The sequence below is a fragment of the Sander vitreus genome, chromosome 1, assembly GCF_031162955.1.
Source record: "Sander vitreus isolate 19-12246 chromosome 1, sanVit1, whole genome shotgun sequence".
Lineage (NCBI taxonomy): Eukaryota > Metazoa > Chordata > Actinopteri > Perciformes > Percidae > Sander > Sander vitreus.
The window spans coordinates 25225018-25241923 of NC_135855.1; the positions used below are offsets into that span (position 1 = coordinate 25225018).

The 16906-nt window shown below is 38.5% G+C and overlaps 4 protein-coding genes across 8 annotated transcripts in view; 2 read left to right on the forward strand and 2 right to left on the reverse strand.

Annotated features, from left to right (window-relative positions):
* Window positions 1-601: 601 nt before the first annotated feature.
* cox4i1 (cytochrome c oxidase subunit 4I1) lies at window positions 602-3655 on the reverse strand. 3 transcript variants are annotated; one of them, XM_078250074.1, is made up of 5 exons: window positions 3551-3655; window positions 2698-2774; window positions 1402-1566; window positions 1106-1237; window positions 602-922 (listed from the first exon to the last, which is right to left on the reverse strand). In XM_078250074.1, exons 2-5 carry the CDS (start codon window positions 2771-2773, stop codon window positions 786-788), a joined length of 510 nt encoding a protein of 169 aa, XP_078106200.1. In that variant the 5' UTR covers window position 2774; window positions 3551-3655; the 3' UTR covers window positions 602-785. The 3 variants fall into 3 exon arrangements, with proteins under 3 accessions (XP_078106200.1, XP_078106191.1, XP_078106209.1); XM_078250065.1 differs by having other exon boundaries at window positions 3547-3639; XM_078250083.1 differs by lacking the exon at window positions 3551-3655 and adding an exon at window positions 3451-3536.
* Window positions 3655-7098, forward strand: emc8 (ER membrane protein complex subunit 8). Its single transcript, XM_078250050.1, has 5 exons — window positions 3655-4188; window positions 4986-5062; window positions 5170-5239; window positions 5584-5678; window positions 5827-7098. Exons 1-5 carry the CDS (start codon window positions 3976-3978, stop codon window positions 5984-5986), a joined length of 615 nt encoding a protein of 204 aa, XP_078106176.1. The 5' UTR covers window positions 3655-3975; the 3' UTR covers window positions 5987-7098.
* Window positions 7099-8957: 1859 nt separating this feature from the next.
* Window positions 8958-12551, forward strand: gins2 (GINS complex subunit 2). 2 transcript variants are annotated; one of them, XM_078250122.1, is made up of 5 exons: window positions 8958-9246; window positions 9748-9862; window positions 10921-11020; window positions 11167-11293; window positions 12053-12551. In XM_078250122.1, exons 1-5 carry the CDS (start codon window positions 9244-9246, stop codon window positions 12179-12181), a joined length of 474 nt encoding a protein of 157 aa, XP_078106248.1. In that variant the 5' UTR covers window positions 8958-9243; the 3' UTR covers window positions 12182-12551. The 2 variants fall into 2 exon arrangements, with proteins under 2 accessions (XP_078106248.1, XP_078106240.1); XM_078250114.1 differs by having other exon boundaries at window positions 8959-9380.
* A 1094-nt stretch (window positions 12552-13645) lies between these two features.
* gse1b (Gse1 coiled-coil protein b) overlaps window positions 13646-16906 on the reverse strand; it is a 177074-nt gene continuing 173813 nt past the window's right edge. For both annotated transcript variants that reach the window (XM_078250102.1, XM_078250094.1), the window contains 2 exons: window positions 16610-16713; window positions 13646-16220 (listed from right to left, as the gene is read on the reverse strand). In XM_078250102.1, coding sequence (XP_078106228.1) covers window positions 16080-16220; window positions 16610-16713 — 245 coding nt within the window. In that variant the 3' untranslated portion in view covers window positions 13646-16079. The remainder of the gene's footprint in view (window positions 16221-16609; window positions 16714-16906) is intronic.

Below are 16906 nucleotides of genomic sequence, written 5' to 3' on the forward strand. Positions count from 1 at the left end.
GTTTTTATAGTCTTTTTAAGACAATATTAAGTCTGACTGTAAATAAAAAACAGATTACATATTTAACCTAAAAAAAAATTATTAGCAGTACCTTTTTGGTAAGAAAATCAACTTGAACCTATAAAAGTGAGGACATGTCCCAATAACCCTAGTGGAAATTATTCCCTTGATATACCCATGTATTCTTAATAAACACTACCCACTGAACCAATTTTAAATTCAACTTCAGATGACTACATAGATTTGTTTTTCATTAACAGAGAAAATGCTGGTCAGTGTAAAGTGTTCCTGGCCACCTATTTAAAGGTTATTTTTAGTTTCTATGACCCAAGTCACAGCTGCAGCTGTTTGTGTTTAACTGGCACATAAGAGCAATTCTCAAGTCAATTTCACTACTAACTTAACTAAAAAATAACTTTCAATTTTATAAAAAATATTTTAGGCTAAATGTCCTACAAACAAGCATATGTATAAGATTGCTTTAAAATCACCTAATTAAATGGGGTGAGGTACATTCCTTAATTCTTCCATTTTTTATATGAAACAAGTCATTTCGTGTGAAAGCATTATTTACACAGAAGTCACTCAGTAACCACAATACTGAGAGTTTTATCAGTTTATTTTTTACTTCTATATTACATGATGACCTTAAGAGGAAGAGGTCTTCCAAAATGCACAGACTGAGGTAATGTGGACAATTGATAAATACAGAAATATAGGTATTCTTGTATCTTTGAGTTGGTCTGCCTTTATCTTCAAGTTTGGGTTTTGGTCCTCTGGATCCTTTACTTTTTCCATTGCTTGTTTTCGTAGTCCCACTTGGATGCAAAGCCCTCCACTGGGTTCATTCTCATGTCCAACACCCTCTGCAGCTCCTTTTCTTTGTACTCAGCCTCAAATGTGTGTGGGACAGGTCCATACACTGCAAAGAGACAATATGTGCCAAGTAACGAGCTTAGTTAGACTGCAAGCAAATACTGTAAGTGTAATAAAGATAATTTAATTGATTACATTTGGAAAACAGAAGCATCACTACATCAAATCCTGAATAGATTTGCAGACACATAATTTCCAATCTTTCCATTACACGTTTTGGCAGACATACCATACTTTCTCTGCCAGAGCACAACCAGGCCAGTGAAGCCAATTAGGAAAAACATCCCTCCAACCACAGACTTCCACTCTGACGATCCCTGGGTCATCTCAGCAAAGCTCTGTTTGAAGCTGATGCGGTACACTGAACATTGGGAACACAAACTTTAGATAATTACAATCTTAATAGATGAAAAATGCTTTTTCCATTAACACATTAATACAATATTTGCAGATAACAAAACCAGTTTAACATATAGTTCTAAACATTAGAGCATCTCAAAAAAGCAGAGTGCAGCAAAGTCCTACATGCAATCTTTTCCTCATCAGAGAGTGCAGCCCAGGAGCCCTTCTCCTTCTCCTTCAGGGACGCCTGCTCTGGACTCAGGTTCTGCACATAGCTGATGTCCGGGAGGGGATTCTCCCGCCTGTCAAAGTAGGCAGGGAGGGTGTAGTTCTCTACCTTCGCAACACCTGCATGAGAAGAATGCCTTATCAAATAATTTTCACTAACACCGAATGCCTTAATTAATGCCAACTTTATCGGAAATGTCATTTGGATTCCAAGACTAAATTGGGTTTACTTGATTTAAGACTATGCTGTTAAACACTGAAAAAGAAAACACTGCGTTGACTTCTGTGAGCATCGCACTGCTGTGTTCTTTATCAATTAATTATTGTGTCATGTCACCTGCAGTATTTCTCAGCTTCTGAAGTAAGTTGCTATTTTAGCCTAACTCTGAATCTTGTCAAAATATTGTGAAATAGTTAGAATATTTGCTGAAATGTATATAAAACATAGATGTTTAGTTGCCAATAATAAAGTCTGCAACGTATGTTTTTTTGCTCTGTGACTCCAATGTACAGTGGCTTGCATACATTTACACACCCATTCTAAAGTTGGCTAAAAAAAAGGAATTAAAAAAAAAAAAAACATCTTTTGGAAATTGATCTTAATCCTGATAAAGTCCCCTTGGCCTTTGGAATTAAAATAGCCCCACATCATCACATACCGTTCACCATACCTAGAGATTGGCATGGTTTTATTTCAGTTAGCCTAATAGCTGGTTTGATTTGCATTGACAGATGATTTTATGGAAAGTACCCCATGCCAATCGTGAGATATGGTGAAGGGTATGTGATGATGTGGGGCTATTTTAATTCCAAAGGCCAAGGGAACTTTATCAGGATGCATAGTATCCTGGATCCATGAAATAACTGGCCTTTAAAAATAAAAATCTGCCTGCCTCTATGGGAATTTAACATAGGGGTGTACTTACTTATGCCCCCTGTATTTTAATGAAGAACATTTATTTATTCACAATACATTATTCATTCACAAAGAAAATTGGTGTCCTTAAAGGTTGGATTTTTCCTATTTTTTTTTAATTAAGGCATTAAGATCAATTTGCAAAAGATGTTTTTTACTCCTCTTTTTAGTCAAATTTAGCATGGGTGTGTAAACTTATGCAAGCCACTGTATCTATCAATGTAGAAGTCTGTATGTGAGGCACAAACTCAATCTACTGTTACAGTTACACCCCCCCCCCCCCCAAAAAAAAAAAGACACTTTGACCTTAACATGTCAGTTCAAGTCACACTTACCATGTCCTCCGCGTACACAGACAGATGTGGAAATGGCACGTTTGCCAACAAGGCGAAGTGCTCTGGTGGCCAGCATTCTGTAGAAAGGTCAGATGAAAGATATTAGTAAATTCCTTAAGCACACACTTACATACATTCAAACACATCCTCCCTACAAGTCGTTTGATCTTTTAAATTTAGGAATACATTTAATACATATTTTAGGCAGATGTCTGATACTTTATTATTATTATTTGGTAGCAAATCTATAATATAACACGATTGTCCGCTGACCGTTTTAAATACTTGCATTCAAACTAAGTCACGCAGCTGGCATAAAGATTCACGAACTATTCACTTAGCTAACGTTACATGTGCGTTAAATGTCGGTATTGTTGTTGTGATGGTGTGTCCAACAGAAGGTTTGCGGATGGCTAACGTTACTCCGTAAAGGTAAGCTAATGTTAGCGTTAGCTGCCAACACAAGGTCATAGCGCCCGGTTAAAATAATCAAATAAATAGCGGTTTCTTAGCCAATACTGTACAATTCAATACCTTCCCATTTACTGAGACTACATGAGCCCATTGCAGAACACTGTACCATTTAACCATTGTCTGCGCAACAAGCCTGACTTCACATATCTAATGCCGGAAAAAACCGACAGCTAGCCGGTAAGTTAGCCCGTCCTAGCTCCGGTCCGCTCTGACAATGTCACTTTTACACAACTGATTATTTCGGTTAAAATTGCCAATTCGTCTTGGACCATTACTCACCCTTTGAATACATACAATGTCACAGCGTGTGTAAGTGGTAAAGTGTGATGTATTTCTATATGGTTAGAAGGATGCTGTTGATAAAACAAATACAACCTACTGTCTCTTCCTTGCTCCCGTCCGCCGATGGTCTGAAAGGAAGTATGACTGTGACCGGAAAGACGTAAGTCTACGTTACAAGCGGTGAAATGACGTTTTACGATATTTCCATTCTGGTTTACGGCACCACCGGTACTGTAGAAACGAGTGGAAGGTGGAAGTACGATTAGCTCTTATGGCTAGATTTCGTGACATTTAGTATCTCATCTAGCATAAAACGACTATTGTGATTTTTGCTAATCGCAAAGCTTACATGTTCGTGTTGGAAGGCATAACGTCAACCACATATTCTAGCAGTAAGGTAGCTGCTGAGGTAGATATCTACTTTCTAACGTTAGCTAGCAGCAGTCCCTCATCATCGTGTAGCTACTCAACTTCTCTGACAGGATCTGTCTTTTTACCGATCTTGCTGATTTTCTTATAAACATGCCTATTCAGCTGACAAGTCAGGCTTACTGTAAAATGGTTTTACATGCTGCCAAGTATCCTCACTGCGCCGTGAATGGATTGCTGGTGGCAGAAAAAACGAAGGAGAAGAAGAAAGACAGCCACGGTGACCCAGTCTTGTGTGTGGACTGTGTGCCGCTGTTTCACGGTACACTTGCTCTGGCACCAATGCTAGAAGTAGCTTTAACACTGGTAAGTAGCCGTCAAGTAAAATATAGGCTACACTCTCCGTTACAAGTTTATTGTGTACAGCTAGCTTAAACTAATAAAGTCTGATACACCAGTCCTACAGAACAGAAGTCCAGTTGTTGTTTATACAACTTAACTGTTTATAGGGGTTCCATGGTCATTTGGTAGGCTGTAGTTGGTGGTGCTGTTGAATTGCGCTGCCTCGCACTAACAGGTGTTTTTAATATTGTGTTCCCCCTATTTATATGATGGTAGACTAAATATTAGAATCACCTCTCAGTATAATGAAAAATCACCACAAACTACAGCTTTAAAAATGGCAATCATAAAAAGTGAACATGTTCACTTTTTATGATTGCCATTTTGATTGCCATGATTGCCACAGCTTTAAAAATGGCAATCATAAAAAGTGAACATGTTCACTTTTTATGATTGCCATTTTGATTGCCATGATTGCCACAGCTTTAAAAATGGCAATCATAAAAAGTGAACATGTTCAGTGAACATGTTCACTTTTTATGATTGCCATTTTTAAAGCTGTAGTTTGTGGTGATTTTTCATTATACTGAGAGGTGATTCTAATATTTAGTCTACCATCATATAAATAGGGGGAACACAATATTAAAAACACCTGTTATTGCAGTGCCGTTTTAGATTACATTTGTGTTAGCTATGTGTCCCTAATAAAGTGGTGTAGTTCCATGTCTATTTTTCTTTTCCTGTTGAAAATGAATTTGGTTTGACGTCTGCCGTCCTTCTGTCCTTTCATGTTGGCTCCACGACTCCTGCACCTGTCTCAGATTGATACTTGGTGTAAAGAAAATAGTTACGTCATTGCTGGATATTATCAAGCTAATGAACGCACAAAGGATTCAAGGTACAGACAACAGAATGGACACCAGCACCCTGCTGTTTTCAGGAACAAACCATACCCAAACTCTCCTTGCCTCTGATGCACTACATTTTTGGTCCTCTCTCTTGCAGACCAAACCAAGTTGCTGAAAAAGTGGCTGCAAGAATTTCTGAGAACTTCAGTGATGCTGCAATTGTTATGGTAAGAGTAAATAGTTTAGGCTGGTGTTACTGGTATGTATTTGTCCATTTACCTCAAGTTATGTAGATGCTTTACTGCTGACTTTCTGATTTTTCAACTGATTGGTTACAAACATAAAACGAGTTTCTACAAAATGATTTGTTAATAATGTACAGACAAAATGAACACAATTAGCTGCCTGGAAGGTGCTAGAATGTTCAATGATTAGCAGCATTGTAAAGTATAGAGAATTGGTAGTGATTTCCCTAAACGTAACGTGAGACACTAGTCTGGTCCTGTAAAGCTATACAGAACAGGTCTGCATGCCACTAAATCCTTTGTAATCTTCTCTGTTTCCCCCTCAGCTGGACAACAGTAGATTAACAATGAGCTGTTTCGAGCCTATTGTGCTTATCTATGACCATCATGAAAACAAGTGGAAAAGCAGAGAAGTAACTTTGTAAGTGTGTCAGTGTTAAGAGCTATTTCACTGAAGACTGTACTGTATGTGCAACCTAAACCACAGTTTATGGCATACAAGCTCCTTGTGTTCTCTCATTAATTAGCAAAAACAGTTTGCCAAACTGATGTTTTTGTCTGTCTTCCAGTGACTGTTTTGAGGATTGGAGCGAAGCACAGAAGATCACATCTGCTCTGTTAGAGGGCAGGTCCTACGAGAACTTGATTGACTTTGACAATCACTTGGATGATCTGAGGAACGACTGGACCAACCCTGTGATCAACAAGTCCGTCCTGGATCTGTGCTAAGAGTCAGTCTGGAGTACCCTGGACACGCAGACAAATATTGCTGCCGTTTCAGCATGCATGATGCTACTAATCGTGTAGCACAGGAGTACAAAAATGCTGAACAAATGGTCTTTGTTCCATCAAAAGCCCCTCGTACTGAGGGTAACTTGCGGAGCAGTTAGGCCAAAATCCTTCAAGGGCAAGCGCCATACGTACTGTATGTACACTGTTGGCATGTGTTCACCTTTACAATGTGATACTGAGGTGATGAAAGCAATGTTTTTGACTGCAAATTTAATGTTTCTTCAATGGTTTGTGTTTATTCATAGTTGTGTGCATAAAGAGTATTTCATCTATTGTTTCCTCTAAGGTTTTACAGCCAGTAGCCATACAGAGATCAAGTTCTAAATTATTAAAAATGTAAGATGATTGTACATGTTCTTTATTAAATGTCTAGTTTGTTTTAAGCCCTGCAACTAAATCAACATGTAGAACAGTAGTCTGAATAGCTGTTTAATTAAAAATATTCATAAAATTATAAGTATATAGATGACATAGAGCCGGAGAGATGGGAATCTTAAACAGTTTTATCTTATCTGACTATCAGATGTCACATGCCAACTCGAGTTCTTCTGTAGATGCACCAGCAATAACATTGGGATATCATTGGGATGGTTGACTCAAGAGCTTTGCTTTTTAAATTATTAATGCTTACACAAACCTTTCTATGATGCATGTCTCCTGTTATCATCCCTGGTGGGTTTCAGAATGTCATTCTGGATGATACCGATGTTGACTTATTGGCTTTTGATTGTTGCTCTGGAAGATTCTTTCTGAAATACAATACACTGAATCAGATCACAGGAATGTGTGAATTTTGTTTTGTGTATGGTATCTGTTATAAGAATTAGGTAGTACGTCTTTATTTATACTTCATTGACCACTCTAAATACTACTGTTTAATAAATAATGTTGAAACATTTAAATACTAAATGTGAGGATGCAGAACTGCCTTTGTATTTGACTTTAGAATTAATCAGTAAGAGCTAATTAAATAATTGTTTGGATGTCACATTTTTTTTTACAGACATTTTATGAACTGAATGTAAAATGAAACCAACTTTTGAAACTAAGTCTTTGTCAGAGTCATGTCATTTAATCAATTATTTAGCTTGGTGTCTTACACCACTGCCCTGGCAGTTTAGAAAAGGTTGATAAATGTTTGATACCTTAGCAGCTCAATGGCTTCTGCTTTTGGTTCAGAGTTCTAAGGGTTGTAGTAATGGCTTTGCTGCAATAACCCTGACACATGGGTCACATGTTATCTGGTCAAAACCTGTAGAATGGAGGATAGTATGAAAGATATTTTTATGTAAATTTGCATGGCATCATTTTGTAATTTTAAAACCAACATAGTGACATAGAAATACAGAAAAAGAATGGCAATATATGGAGTAAGAGAGAGTAATTTAGTAATCCCAGTGGGAAATTGCATTCCTTAACAATGCCAGAAGGTCAGAGAACATAAAGGAGGTTTGAAAGGTTTCGAGTTTTCCTGTATGTCACAGCCTGAGTCTAAATGGTTTCACATCCCCAGAAACATAATCAAGGAAATGGGAAGGATGTGTTTTTGACATGATTTGACATGAAGTTCATAAACACATCCTACACTACTGAAAGGTTATATTTACCCATACCTTTACTCAACGATACTGCTCCACCTTGTGGAACAAAAGAACTATTAAATATTTGGTCAGATGTTCATCAATGATAAGAAGCGTGATAACAAAATTATAGGGGCATTTCTTCATTATTATATACAGTAAGAGACACACTCATCTGAATACAGAATAGTATAACAGTAGTTAGTATAACAACTAATACAGTATAATAATTGCAGATAATTACCCAAAATATAAATTTTTCAAAGATTTTGGTTGAGGTTGACCCCTGTTGTTTTTGTCATCAAGATACTGAAACTATGTATTCATTTACTCAAGTAGCTACTGTGCATAAGTACACATTTGAGGACCTTGTACTTTCCATTTTAAGCAACTTTAAAACTTTAATTTGGCATACCTTTTCTGTTCAGTGAAAACCACGTATCTCCAAATTTGGTGATTTTGAATGTGACTATTTCTGATAAACAACAGGATTAAATGTTCTTTCATGGATTGAGAAGATTCTCCTATTTCTTAAACTGAATAAACTACTGAACAGCCCCCTTAGATTAGATGGAAAATATATCGTCACAGCTAAAAACAGCTGACTTTTTAGAGATGCTGGATTGTCACAGGACAGCGATGCTACAAACATGTTCTTATACATTATGATGTAGATTTTGAAAATACTTGCATATTTTACTTAAGATTTTGAATGCAGGACTTTTATTTGGAGTGTATATAAGTCCTATTTAATTAAATTAACATTTGCCCCTTCTGGCCATTGGGCATCTTTTTCAATTGCAAAGAGTATTCCAGTGGGTATAGAAGACACCTGATAATTAAACTGAATTGCGGGTTACCCAAAACAATAATTTCGCATCCTCCACCACTGACGTTTGGAATAGTAAGTGATTGCTTGTTCAAAAGATTTGATAGGGCAAAACAAATGTTAATGAGCATAAATCTAAAAGTTACAGTTCACAGGTGGATGTTATTCACCAAAAAGGTCAATTTCACTTTTTTATACTTTTATATATATATATATATATTTATATATATATATATATATATATATATATATATATATATATATATATATATATATATATATATATATATAATATAAGTCAGACTCGGAGCTTAAATTCTGTTTAATCAAATTAGGGATCATTGAATGCTGCACGAATGCATTAATTATGCCCTTGTTTAGCACGTGGTAAATATTGCCACCTAGTGGCCAGAGTCCTTAATGAGGGATCTGCTAGTGGCGCTGTCGTTGCTGTCACATGACCCACTTCTTCTCTTCCGGGCCAGACAAAGCAACAAAAAAAAAGGAAGGTCCGTGTCGTCATTGTCAACCGGTCTTATCTTACAGGCGTTACGGATCGGGTACTGACAGCAGCCTTTAAAGTACAATTCCGGTACAATTTCTTTAACGAATCAAATACGCCAAGTGCGGAGGACTACATACATGAAACCGAAGTTGTTAAAGTGCACACAACGGTACAAGGTGCTCAAAGCGCGACATTACCTCTTCTGTTGGTGACGTAGCTGCCTCATCCTACGTATTCCTTGTAGGATGGCAGCGCGGGAACAAGTAGCAGTGCAGATGTGATGGTAAAAGTTATTGGAAATAAAACAATCTAGCCAAACAAACAGCTATGGATTCCTCGGAGGTAGAGTTCCTCGCCGAGAAAGAGATGGTGAAGATAATACCAAATTTCAGTTTAGACAGGATCTATTTGATCGGGGTAAGTAGCTTGTAACGTTAGTTGTTTGCCGTGTCGTTATTTTACACGGTTAAACAGTTTGCCAGGTATTGATAACTCACACAAAGTTAGCCGCATTAAGGTCAGCTCAATAGTTAACGTTATCGCTAGCAAATGCCAAACCTTACAGTCTGATGACGAATTGTCATACATTAGGGTTCCGGTTTTCTACTGTAACGTTAAAGTGGGTCATTTATTAGCGTTAGTGTAACGTCAATACGTTAAGCCAAATCACTAGCTGCAATCTACACAACGCTAATGTTTATATGCTCATACAGGTGGGAGTCAGGTGGCTCTCTGTGTAAACTGCTATGTTGTTGCGTGATCAAATCTGTCTGTCTGTCCTCAGGGCGACCTGGGTCCTTTCAACCCTGGACTGCCTGTGGATGTTCCTGTGTGGCTGGCCCTTAACTTGAAACAGAGACAAAAATGCAGAATTGTTCCTCCTGCGTGGATGGATGTTGGTAAGATATAACGTTACAGTGCATACAACTCTTCGTCATGTTTTTAAGCGGCCAGCATAGTTGAGGATTGCTATTTACTTTAATCTGAATTGAACTTTTTTTATGGAATGGTATCGACGTGTTCTACATCCATGGTTACATTGAGTGACATATTGAAACCCAAGTTTTTCATGGCTGCATCATTCCATCACACGGAAATATGGCTGCCAGCCTTGTGCACCATTTTAACTAAATCATTTAACCAACAGCCTAATATATCTAGTATCCTTGGAAACTTTGGGATCTCCACTAGAATAAACTTGTGTTCGTTTGTTTCATGAATAGGACATGAATGCACATGTATGAAGAGAGGAGCTCAGTGTGTCATAGGAAGTCCCTTGGCAATCTAAACCTATAGCAGCATAAATAAGAGCTTGTCCAAGGCAAACCTGAGCCATTTTTCTAAAAGGCTCAATAATTCCCTAAACAATTTAGGCTCTTAACCTTACTCAAACATGAGTAAATAATGCATTTGTTGCAGACTATGCGCTAGTGAGTGTTTACAGCAGCAGGGCTATAAACTAAATATACTGTAGTTTTCATGCTCATCATAATGCTGGGATATGTCAGTCAGTGGAACATTGTGGCTTATTGGTGTGTTTTTTAATTGTGTTTGCACAGCAATGCCGGTCTAAGGAAGAATAAGATAAATCAGGCTTTGCCGGCACAGGATGTACTTGTTTGTGGAATCAATTAATTGCCTAAGGAAACATATAGAATACTGCCAGGCTTAAGCTTTAAATATTTCAGATGTCCTGTCCTATTTCACTCCTTCATGTTGGGTGAGCACAAAAGCCAGCAATGCAGATAGAAAATATTTAGCACAAGATGCTATAAATATTGGAATTGTTGGAATTTCTACGTCTGAGAGATATTGACATTTATGCAGATTTCTTTCATCTGTCAATGTGGTTCATTAAATATAAAAACATAGCGTATCATGTAGCTATTGTCACAGATTCTGCTTTTATCATGTTTACGTACTGTTTTTTTACTTTCCTGCTGTTGATACTGTGCAGAGAAACTGGAGGAGATGCGAGAGCTTGAAAGGAAAGAGGACACCTTTACGCCTGTTCCCAGTCCTTACTACATGGAGCTGACAAAACTGCTACTGAACTAGTGAGTCCTCTAAACTGAAGTAATCCCCCTGCAGAAATAGGATCTTCCATCTTGTTGTGCTCATGGTGTTTATAGTAATTAAACGCTCCCTTATCGTCTGTGTATGTGGCGCTCTACCTTACATTATGGTTTGTGTGTCTCTGTAGTGCGTCTGACAACATCCCTAAAGCAGATGAGATCCGCACGCTGGTCAAAGACATCTGGGACACGCGTATTGCCAAACTCCGCCTCTCCGCCGATAGTTTCATCAGTCAACTGGAGGCTCATGCCAAGGTCAAACTAATCACAAAGAATCACACACTCAGCGTTTAGTTTCCACACACTGTTAATAGGATTTTGCAGAGCTGCAACAATTAGTCAAGTAATTGAATAGTCGATCGGCAGAAAATTATTCAGCACTTTGTTTTTTAAACAAAAAAAGCCAAACATTCTGTAGTTTTAGCTTCTTAAATGTGGATATTTCCTGGTCTTCATACTGTGATAGTAAACCGATTTATGGTTTTGAAGTGTAGGTTCAAAGAAAACAAGCAATATGAAGATGTAACCCTAAGAATGTGGGATGGGCATTGGGTATTTTCTGACAGTTTTGTTAGACTTAACGATTAACCGATTAATTGCAAATATAACCGACAGATTAATCAACAATAAAAAATGCTATACATGTACGGTGTCATTTCAAATGGCTACTGAAGGCTGTGTTGAAATTCAAGAAAAATGTAAGCACCTTGGAATTATTTTGTGCTCTTAAAAAAAACTCTGAACATACATTAGGTATAGTTGAACCTTGGAGCGCTGTGATTGTTTCTTAATCAGCAGGATTAACAACCACAGTCAGTGTCTTGCAAAAATAATTCAGATTATCCTTTTATCCCCTCATGTTGTGGCCATACTGCTTAATGTTTCCCCGTCATATTTAAGATCCAGCTGATATGAGCACAAGCGTTCACAGCAGTCATTAGAGAAACAATGTTAGTTTTACTTGTTTAAAACTGAGAATGTCTCCTGTCTCACGCTTCTTCCTTCCCTCTACAGCTGGACAACCTGACTCTGATGGAGATCAACACCATACGAGCATTCCTTCTTGACTCTCTCAACTGCATGTACAAACTACGTTCCAATCTGCAGCCTGGTTCAAGTAAGGGACAGTTCACAGACTATTGATCTACAAGATAAGACCTGCAGCACAGGTTTGGATCTGGACTGAGCAGCTGATCAGCCTTGGACTGAGGTTTTTACTTTCTCACCAGGCCCTTCATTACTCAAAAGACTGTTTTTCTCAGAAACTGAATTCAAAAGATTCATGTTAATGGTTAATGGTTGATTAAATCTGAGTTTTCCTCAGCTTTTTTAAAGGAGTGGTAATTTTTTGTAACATGCCTTACTCCCTACATGTAAAAAGAATCTAGGCTGTATTTGTATTTGCTGTTTGAAATATGCACATATTTAATTTAATTTAGGATGCTCGCTGTAGTTTAAAACTGCCACCATTTTTGTATGTCAGTAAGTGTCAAAATAAATGTATTTGTGTGTATTTCTAAGGTATACAAGTATCCTCTTTTTTTCTTTTATATTTTTCCTGGACAAAACAAGACATTTGAAGAAGTCACTGTGGGATTTTTTTTAAAACTTTTTTTTTGGACATTTTATAGAGCAAACAATCAAACATAATCGCTAGTAGTTGACCTAGTTTGTCACAGCAAAGTGAAGTCAATTTAAGGACAACTATTTAAACTCAGTTACAAGGTAAGCAAAACATTTCAAAAAGTGATGCTGTTGTATTACAAATAAGGAAACAGGACATTTTCATTACTTTTCTAAATGGTAATGTATACAAATCTAATTTAAGTCCTTGTGGGGACAGTTGCCCTGTATTTGACCCATCCAAAATATTTAAGGAGCCCCTATTATGCTTTTTTGGATTTGTCCCATCATTTTAGTGTGTTATATAGTTGTTTGTGTATGTAATATATGTATAAAGTACAAAAAACACATTTCACTCCAAATGGAGCTTTCTCTCCCACAGACAGCACTTTTCTCAACTGCATGAAATCGGCATTCCTGTTTTAAATACCTCAATTAGTGATGTCACTGATTGAGAATGCCAGCCCAGTTTTTCCAAATGTGCTGCCCATTGGTGCTGCCTGAGCAAGCACAGCCCGCCCAGTGGCTTGTTTGAATTTGATTGACCAATCACAACAGGGGCCAGCTGTCCAATTAGAGCAGACTGGGCTTTTCAGGAAGGCGGGCCAAGAGCTCAGACGGACTGTTTCAGGTTAGAAGAAACATGTTTGTTGAACATCAAAGCTTGTAAACCTATTCAAGGAGACCCCAAGAGTACAAATGTGATGCTGAAAAGCAGTATAATAGGTTCTCTTTTAGCAGCGGGGAGCTGCAGCACAGCATCCCAGTACCAACTCCAGGTCTGAGGTCAGTGCTAAGTGGAGGGCAACAAAATAATTATTTCTATTTCTAAAATGCACATCTAGTGGGGTGGAAGAAGCCCAAAGTCCAACTGAGACTGACACAATTTTAATTATTTTTTAAATACATGCATGTATGCATGATTTTAGCGTTCTACCCTCCCATGAAGTTCCCCATCTACCCACAAACAGACAAAGGTTGATATTTTAACATTTTTGAAATATTTTATTTTCTTTTTTGTCTGAAATCACAGCCATATATTCATAAATACCTAATTACTACATTCAACAAAGAATATATTACATTACGATGAATTCAAACAAGTACATTTTAAAAACAGGATTTCACAGCATCTAGACATCCTCCACTGAGTAATGGGGCTATTGCATGGGCGTGTATGGGTTTGAGACACAGGGAGGCTGGGTAAGGGGCTCACTGTACTGCACCTCCCTCCCCAGGTCATTGGCAGTCTACCTTAGCATTCCTATTCTGCTCTGTAAAAATGACAGACTACATTCTGTATCCACTTGCTCCTCTGAACTGGTTTGGGCCTCATTAATTTATCAAAAGGTGTCATGAATAAATTGGTTTTCGGAGATGCATTTAGACAAAGGAATTGTGTGTTGGTTCTTGGCATGCACATATTTGAAAGGTGCGAGACATACAGTAGACACTTGAATGTAAAGTCCCTGATCACTGATGTTATGTGTAGAATGTCATGTGGACTGCAACTCATTCATATGCTCCCAAATTCTGGAGGCACTTATGAATAATATACTGTATGTAGGGGGGTAGCTGTGCTTCAGTCTTTATAAAACTGAAATCCCCCACTCTTTTTACACCCACTAGGTTGTTCAGCCCCTTAAATTCTAAACAATGATCTCTGCACCCCTTTGCTGGCCTTTGGGGTCTTCAATTGCACATACAACCAAAGGCTGAGGCAAGCAATGAGTTACAGGGTAGAAAGCCTGCGTAAAACGTTTGGCTGAATCTCAGGGCAGAGCTGACGAGGAGGATGAATTGCAGGTTGTAAACGGGAGGCCAGGTAAATCAATCATCATTTTATATGTACTAGGAATGCCCAGTTTGCATCTACATTTTGTGTGATTTTTGTCTTTTTAACATGTTGGCAACTTTGGATTGTGGAAGTCCTAAAAAGGGGTGAATGCAGATAGGAGATGAGTGGGGTCGAAGGTATTCAGCAGTGGAAGATGGCCATTCTGGTTTGAATGTTTGGCTACCTAATTGCAATTCAATTTAAAATTAAGAAGCCAAAATTCTACGTTTTTTTTAATTTAATTTTGGCACTGTGTCCTCACTGTGTCATGACTGCTGATAAGGGCTTGTAAGGCGTAACATTATGCAAACCGTCATTGTTGAGTCCAATGCTATATAATGTCATACAAAGTGAAGTGAAAGGTCCAATGGTAGGATAAAGCATCAAGAACCTGGCTGCTTAAGAGACTCTTCATGTCTTTACAAAATAATCAAGTATTGTTTCTGTATAACAATATCACAAGCTAACTAGTCATGCCGGCAGCTGTGAAGCTGACCAGAGGAGTTGATGGGCATTAAAACAGAGAGACACATGTTGCTGTGAAGGAAGGGCGATGAGAGGGCAGGAGCCATGGCTCAGGACCTCTAAGCAAGCTTTGCTGAGCTCAGACGCCAGATGAGGTGGTTGTGACGGTGTCGGGAGAGAGTAAGAGGAGGAGTGTGTCCTGTTCTCTCTCTCTTACTCTGTTACATGTCTCAAAATGAGCTGTTCTGGCCAGCAGCAGTACAAACACTAAAAGCAAGGCTTTCTTTTCCAACCCAAAAAAGCATAAACATATAAAAATGGCAGGCTTTTTCTTTAAAAGAACAATGATTAAAGTAATAAAAACATACAAAATTCTTTTAAGTCTTCATATTATATACAATACAAGGCTGAAGCACCTTTTAAAATTCTTATTCTCAAATTTTCTATTTCGAAATAAAACATTTCCTTAATTCTTTCCAAAAATGTGCATTTTCTAACTTCTTCCCTAATTTGAACAGTTCTTTGTTGTAACGCAGTACCACCAGGTAGTTCTTCAGCTTTTATTCTTAAGTGCATTTCCAGTTCACAAAAGCTCACGTGGCCACTGTGATAAAATCAGTCCCGACTGGCCAGAAGCTTTTGGAGCGTTCAAGTCTCTTGACACCCCTCCTGGGGTAGCTGCTCCCTCATTGGCAGGATTGTCTGTGTAGCTGTGGCGGTGAGGGACACGGGGACTGAACAATAGAGCAGCAGGCGACTGAAGAATGTGTGACAAGTAGGTGCATGTGTGTATTTGTGTTGATCTTCAGGTACTCCTGCCCCATGCTCTCTGGGTTGGCTACATTGGCACACGTTAGTGGCTCGTGGCACAGTCCCTGGCTGGCCACAATCCAAAGACTGCCTGTCCTTCACTGTATGATCCTGTCTGCTGTGCATTCATCAAGCATACATCCATTCACTCAATTCATTCATTCATTCATCTTATCTAGCCAGCCATATTCTCCTCTGTGGAGCCATGTGGACCAGACCATGAAAAATAAACTCTGGGTGTCTGAAATAAAGTCTGAAAGGGGAGGTGGCCGGGGGCCTGGCGGCCATCAGGTTGGCGTATTAGGGTCACCTTGGAGGGTAGCCCTTGTAATGGCTCCCTCTCGGCCAGTGTGTCTGTGGCAGTGTCAAACACTTCCTGAAGTGCTCCAACTCTGCTTGTAGCTTCTCCCTTTCAACTGCCAGCTTCTGTCTCTGGGACATCATCTCCTACAGACCAGGGTGGGAGAGAAGGAAGACAGATAAAATATAAGTTATATAGTCAGTAGAACTGAAAATCACAACAATGTTAATTGTCAGGGATTTCAGTTGCATGGCATCAATGCAAGGGTGGGGGAAAATAAAGGAGAAACCACAATGTGAGAATAATAAAGAATACGGCGCTGTCATTCAAGTCACGAACTGTATGAGATATGTTATCAATCTTCAAGAGGGAAAGCATCTATTTCAAGGATTATAGAGGTGTATCTAATTTATACTCAAAAAAGTGTTTGGTGTGTGGAGAAAGGAAATGTGTAGCAGGTAGGTATTGATGAGTTTGGGCTTAGAGATGATGTCAAGTGTGTTTGCACAATAAGTGGTGTGTGCATACATCTTACCCCCATGCTATGAGACAGCTGTTCAGCAGTCAGACTGAGGTTGTAATTCTGAGCTTCTAATCTTCGACACTGGCTCTGCAACACTTGTCGCTCCAAACTTTGCTCTAGAGGACAACGCCGAATGAGAGAAAATAGGGAAGAAAAACAAACAAATGAATTGGGGGTTAGAGAAAAAAAACAGTGCAGTGAACATTGACCTCTTTGCAGAATCCAGACCATGTGCTAAAGCAAATGCTACAAGGCTAATTTACCACTGAAGTAGGGCTGCAAGATATGACCTACAATCAAAATCACGAT